Raw genomic sequence first — 6890 nt, 5'->3', positions numbered from 1 at the left:
GTTTGGGACACATGATAAATTAACACTCTCAACTTTACTTGCCTGTCTTATCATTCCATTTAATTGCAACTTTCTTTTAGATATCTTCCAAATCCATTTATATTGAGAATATTAAAATAACTGTAATTCACTTTCTCTAATAGTCTAAATTATACATTTTAATAATATTAGTAGTTAAAATAAAGCATGTAGAGCTAACAATTATGTTTGAGTGTTAGCAAACTCTCCCTTTTCTTCCAGGCCCTCAACATCACTACATAATTGGAAGGGGGCGGAGAAGTTATGACAAACTGAAGCAATTTTGCATTTTTATCTTTTTCATGAGTCATACTGGCCAAAAAATTAGTTATATAGTAACCAAATTTCTGATGAAGAGCTGCTCCATATTTAGCTGGACACGTCCTTGAACAGAAAATAATTTATTGCTGAAACTATAGTTGAAGTCCTTCCAGCTTTAGATATAAAGAATGATGCTACTTTTTGTTATTGTCGTTATTGTTATGAATTTACATAGAGTGTTTCTGTGGGTGGGTGGGGAGAGTGTAGAGCCTTTTTTATATTGAAACAATAAAGAAAACATATATCTCTTAATAAACTATTTCAAACTACGTATGAAAATAGTTGGTATTTTTTGCAAATCCTTTCATGGGTTGCATGTGAGTAACTGATAAATATTTGATATGTGAAATACTATATAAATATCTGACATATGGAATGCTATAAAATATTATATACTAATTCTTCCTATAAGCTGAAAATCTCCTTCTCGGAATACCAAGTCAAGCTAGGTCTCTGTTATTGTTAAAAGATTTTATTTTCATCTTTCTAGGTCTCTGTTATTGTTAAAAGATTTTATTTTCATCTTTCCTCCTTTCCTTCCTTCCTCCTTCCCTCCCTCCCTCCCTCCTTCCTTCCTTCCTTCCTTCCTTCCTCCCTCCTTCTTCCTTCCTTCCTTCCTTCCTTCTTTCCTTCCTTCCTTCCTCCCTTCCTTCCTTCCTTCCTTCCTTCCTTCCTTCCTTCCTTCCTTCCTTCCTCCCTTCCTTCCTTCCTTCCTTCTTTCCTTCCTTCCTTCCTTCCTTCCTTCCTTCCTTCCTTCCTTCCTTCCTTCCTTCCTTCCTTCCTTCCTTCTTTTCTATTGATTTACTACCAATATGTTGTAGAGTCAGGATCTAATTTCATGGTACTTCTGAAACTGTCCTTGTCCTTTTTTCTGTAAGGAAGAATAGAACAAGAACGATTGCTATTTGATGACATAAAAAAAGTAGGGATAAAACTACCAAATATTGGAGCAGAATAACTGAGAAAAAAGAGGAAGTAATAGAAAGCCGGGAATAACTGAAAGAAGGGAAGAGTAAGATTATCCACCTGGATGGCAGGATCTTTGAGCCAAGCCTTTTGACTCTTTCTTCAAATCCCACTTCCTTTAATACAAACTTGCCCACAAATCACTTACAAACCTCGTTCCCTGCTGGATACTGTACCTTGGGGTTACTTCTGAAAATGAGAATTTCATTACTTTCAGTAGTCTGTCTAAATACCTGAAGTCTTTGGCTTGCTTTAGGAAAAACCAGAACGTCCTGCATGGACTAATTAAAAATTGAGTTGTATGGCTCTCAGACAAACAGTGCAAAGTCTATTTTTCTGTTCATTTTACCGGCACTTTACCCAGCGTCACACGCATCTCAACAATATACCCATCTATGGAGCGGGGGAAACCCCTTTTTTATTTCTTTTGTGTCCCTCCATCAATCCTCCAACATAAGAATAAAACATGTAGTATAGTACTCTGACTGTATCAAGTGCTCAATAAATCTCTCCAACTGAACAACGAAATATCTTTTTTCTCTCCTACAAGCTAGAAAATACAGAATTCTAGCTGGAGAGTATTGTAGTGCTCCTTTGCCAAGAGAAGGAGACACGTGCCTGTTCTTTGCCCTGAAGATTTTTTCCATTTCCTTAGCCTCTGCTCTCTGGCTTCGGGCTCTGACTACAGTGTGAGGGCGGCACTCGCTTTCAGTATTTCTGTCTGGATCCTTGAGATAGTGGCTCCTTTATCTCTCCCTCCCCTCACCTCCCCTTCTTCCTCCCCCACCCCCCGCCCCACTTCAGCTGTACGCAAAACCCCGGTTCCCCGGTTGTTTAGAACCCGGGGGGCATTGACGTCAAGCGTTGGAGAAGCGCTGCCGACAGACAGGTGACCCAGCCCCTCCGCCCCAGCCCCCCTTCCTTTTCCTGCCTCCCTCCCGCACATTGGAGTCAGAGATTTTGTATAAAATCCGAGGGTCCATAAAGTGTTCAGGACTTCAGCACCATGGAGAGCTCCCGCCTGAGGCAGCTACCCTTACTGGGTATCACTTTGTTGCTGCTCTTTCTGGGAGCCAGCAGCCAAGAGGATTCCGGTCTGCAGCCTAGAGCCTTGGATATCTACTCCACAGTGGAGGATACCTCTCATGAAAAGGAACTGGTAAGTGTTTTCTTCTCTTGTCTCCTGTCTCGACCCTGCCTCGTGGTCTCTATGTCCTACTCCACTGGCTATCTCCGTCCCTAGTACAAGGACAGAGATAAATTGCACCCAAAGTAGGCATCTGAATGCAAGATTGCGGACTTCACCGAGGACGCTTCTTGAGCGGAATAGGAAAAGTTCCGCACTCCCGAACTGTTCTTGGGAAGGAGGGGTGGGAGTCCGAGGCTTTGGATGGTGTTTCTGAAGTTCTCTGCTCTGGGACCCCCAGCCATCATTTCTCAAAAGAACAATCCGGGCTTTCTTCTGCACCGATTCCCAGAGAAAAACATTCTTTTTAGAGCGCAGGTGGGGATGGACCTGCTAGTACTGCTTCAGAACAAGATTTTTAACTTAGACTGGGCTCCTGGCTCAGATAGCGGCTCCCTGACTCGCCCAAAGTTCAGAATCTGTCTTTTGCAGATAGGAGCTTTGCAGGAAGTCCTGAAGAAGCTGAAAAGTAAACGCATCCGGATCTACGAGAAAAAGTATGGCCAGGTCCCTAAGGTGAGCTAGTGGGAATTTTCTCTCCATTGTCTCAACCTCTCCCTATTCAGACACACTTGGATCCTCGGAGTTTGGAACAAAACATATATTGTATCCTATGTGATGTTGGCCGCCCGGATATTCCCTGATCAGAGTAAATCCTTAATTACATTGTTAAATAACTCAAACTGGTGTTTAGATTCCAAAATCAAGTTTCTTTTGCATTTCTTTTCATTTCCACCACCCAGTCTTCTCCAGTGTTTTCTAAAAAAAACTCTGGCTGTTCCCTTTGGCCAACAAAAATATGATGAGCAGATCCATTTGTTTGAAAGAAAGGACAGTTCTGTAATTGGAGTGAAAAGATGGGAGAGGGGAGAGGAAAAGGGTACAGGTCTGTGAAAGGGAGAATTTCCTATAGATTTCTATCTGGTTTTGGTCCAGGAAAATTCTTTAAACTTCTCCAGTACAACCATTTTCCCACTACCCTTCCAAAATAATTTGTTTAAAAAATATATGACTTTCCTATGCAAAATTAATGTATTATGTTTGATCTTTGGAAAGTTTAGGGAAAGAAACCTGGGAAAGGAGCAGGAAGAGGTTGTGGAGAAAGGGAAGGGATTATGAAATGAGAGAGATTGTAAATATGAACCTATTTCTCAGTTTATAACTTTTTTTCTGACTAAAGAAAGGAACTTGTGTACCTCCCTTGCTGCTCCCTTAACCCTCCATTTTTGTGAGTAGGAAAAGGAGCTGAGAAATGAACCTTTAGATGACCAAGTGGGGAGGGACAAAGATTACTCATTTACTTATTTTTATTTGTTCTTATGCTGAAATCCTATCATTATATTCTAGCATGTCTACAACAAACATGTTTATACATTTTTGGTAAAATTTCTGCCTACATTCTTGTATGTGGAAGGTCTTACATGATGTGGCAAGATGAACTGTGATTTCTCTCACTTTTCCCATGGTGTAAACTAATAATGTTTTGTTGGTTTTTACAGTGTGATGCTGGAGAGCAATGTGCAATAAGGAAAGGAGCCAGAATTGGGAAACTCTGTGATTGTCCTAGAGGAACTTCCTGCAATTCCTTTCTTCTGAAGTGCTTATAAAGAAGCTTCCCAGTCACTTATTTTCCCCACTCTTCCACAAACGGAACACACATTTATCTCTTGTGTTTCTTTGCAGAATCACACTAAGCCTGCAGTCTCACCTGAAGACAGTGAAACTTTTTTCTTGCAATTTATAGTTATGAGAATATAGTAGGAATTATTGTGTTGAAAGATAAACAATGTAGGGTGTTGAAACATCTGTATTCTCTCTCCATTTCATTTTATTTACCTGTCCAACTCATGTGTATCTGAGTATAAAAAAGCTCAACTTACCTTTGCAAATTGTATTTTTGTAAGTAGAGTGTCCTAAGGAAAATTAGATCCAGGCAATTTAAGTAGATAATATCATAATCCAGAAAAATCATCCCCCACAAAAAACTAATGCAGCATGTATAAATTACACATAATAAAGTGTTTTTGATAATTGCTTTTATTGTATTGTGGTAACCAATTAAGTTAATTCAGGAAAAATGGTATGATTAGGTATTTTGTAGATCTTTTCAAGAAAAGAATAATTTTAAAATCATGCTTAATCAGGAATCTATATCACATCAATCTACTAGTTCTGATTTCTTTTTCATTAAGGATTCTATTACCTGAGCATCACTGTCAAAGATTTGGTTGAGAATCAATGTGGAACATTGGTGAGGTCTTTGAATGCGAGTGAAGCTTTAAGTATGGGAAAAGTGAGAAAGATACATGGGTTTAGTTTTGTATGATTTTGATGATTAAAATATCTTTTTCAAGGCAGTGTAGATTTTGAGAACTGGGAAAGAAAAATATAAATCAGCAACTTGTGACAGTGATCAACCACAAAAGGCATTTTTAGAAAATGAGAAACAATGTTTTCTGAATATCATCATTAGTGAATATAAATGGATTCCTAACTCTATGTGTGGGTGTATGCAAGTGTGAGCACACACAGGCAAGCAGAAGGGAAACAAACAAGTCAGATGCTTTGGCCTCTCTGGGTATGGGATCCAATCATTGCTCCAAGAAAGCATATTCTCTGAGGGATTCTGTGTCCAGTGAGAGAAATAATCATGAAGACAATAATTGCCTTCTGATGAACAAATATAAGTTGCTAGGGATGAGTTAAAATTGAGGAAAGCAAAATTTTAACTCCAAGTTTTAGTTTTAGCCTTTAAAAATAAGCTCTAAATATTGGTATTTAAATGTGCTATAGTTATTCCTTAGTTTTTGTTTTGGGAGGCTTAAAATAATATTCAGGGAGCATAACAATAAAAGCAAGTAAAACAACTCAATTTTTTCTAGTACTTTAAGATGTAAAAATCAAGTTTCTGAGATAGGCAGTACAAATATCATCCCCTCTTTTAAAGAAGAAGGAACATGACTCAGAATATGCAATGACTTGCCTGTAGTCAATTCACTTGCAGTTACTAAATGTAGGTGCTGGATTTTGAACCTCTGAATCAAAATCCAATTCTTTTTTTTTAGGACTAATGAACAACATAAAAAACAATTTGTACAGATTTAGGAATAAAGGAGTCTTGTTTTCTATTAAATAGCAAAGGAAAGAAAAGGTCTTCTAGTAGAAGGTGTCTAGTTAGTTTCAGAAGTCTTTGAGTGGCTAGCAAAAAAAGCTCCTACTAGGTTGTAATATATTCCAGAAAGAATAGGTGATTTAATACTCCTGATACTACCAGAACATCCCATGCAAAGGATTTTAATGTTTTTTAACAAAATGAATCAACAGCATATCATGGCAGCTGAAAAAACTAATGTGATTTTACACTAATAGAAATATGGCATACAGAATAAGGAAAATGACCAGGTCTCTATGGATACTCAAACCAATCTCTCTTCTTTCCTCACTGCTGAATTTCACTTGCAGTTTATAGTTCAGGATAATATCCTAAGAATCATATTCCTGGTATAAATGACCACAAGTATTATTTTCTATCTTTGCAATCCTAAAATCCTATGTCTGCATCATCTATCCTTTTCAAGGAAGAAAAATAAATGGAATCCTTATAATCGATATTCACATTTCATAATGGAATCATTATCTTCAATTTATAGAGAACTTCAAATAACAGTTTTAAAAAGTTTGACTGTTGAATTCCTACTTATTTTGCTGAGACTTGGATCTAAAAAATTTTCAGATGCCATTTTGGGCATGGAACAATGTAAAGAGAGTCAGATACTTCCTGGACTTATGTGAACCACAGTTCTCTTATGCCTTAAGGACATTTGTCATGAGCTGCTATGGCAAAAACAAATCATTATTTGTTGGTTGACCAATTGTGAACCTTACTAAAATAATGAGACTGATTTTTTTCTTAGTATTCTATTTCCAGGCTTTTTCTTAATCAAAGCCTTTCTCACTTGGTAGGATCTGTTATTATTTATGTTCTGCTGGTATTGCTTATGAAAATCCAAGGTTATTGCTCTTCTATCATGAGGCATCAGAGTTGCACTTTAGTGGAGATGAAATTTTATTCTGTAATAGAGTTCAAGAAATCAGTTGTAGAAGTGCAGGATTTAGTTCTTATGAAAATAACCTGAGGATTTTAGTGTTTTTCAACAAAATGAATCAATAGTATAACATGGCAACTGAAAAAACTAATGTGATTTTACATTAATAGAAATATGGCATAAAGAATAAGGAAGGTGATCATCCTGCTGTTATTTGCTCTGGCCAGATCATATCTGGGGTTTTGGGTTTATTTTTAAGTGGCATGTTTTAGGAATACTATTGAAAAGCACATACACAAAAGAATCAATCAATCAATTGGTGTTTATTAAGCCTCTATTATGTACCATGTATG

At 37.4% G+C, this 6890-nt stretch overlaps 1 protein-coding gene across 1 annotated transcript; it reads left to right on the top strand.

Moving 5' to 3' along the window:
* Nucleotides 1–1949: 1949 nt before the first annotated feature.
* On the top strand, nt 1950–4524 carry CARTPT (CART prepropeptide). Its single transcript, XM_051980994.1, has 3 exons — nt 1950–2464; nt 2924–3007; nt 3991–4524. The coding sequence occupies exons 1-3, from the start codon at nt 2312–2314 to the stop codon at nt 4096–4098; spliced, it is 345 nt and encodes a 114-aa protein (XP_051836954.1). The 5' UTR covers nt 1950–2311; the 3' UTR covers nt 4099–4524.
* The last annotated feature ends 2366 nt before the right edge of the window (nt 4525–6890 follow it).

This window comes from Antechinus flavipes, chromosome 1, assembly GCF_016432865.1.
Source record: "Antechinus flavipes isolate AdamAnt ecotype Samford, QLD, Australia chromosome 1, AdamAnt_v2, whole genome shotgun sequence".
Taxonomy (NCBI): domain Eukaryota; kingdom Metazoa; phylum Chordata; class Mammalia; order Dasyuromorphia; family Dasyuridae; genus Antechinus; species Antechinus flavipes.
This window is presented reverse-complemented; position numbering and strand designations above follow the sequence as displayed.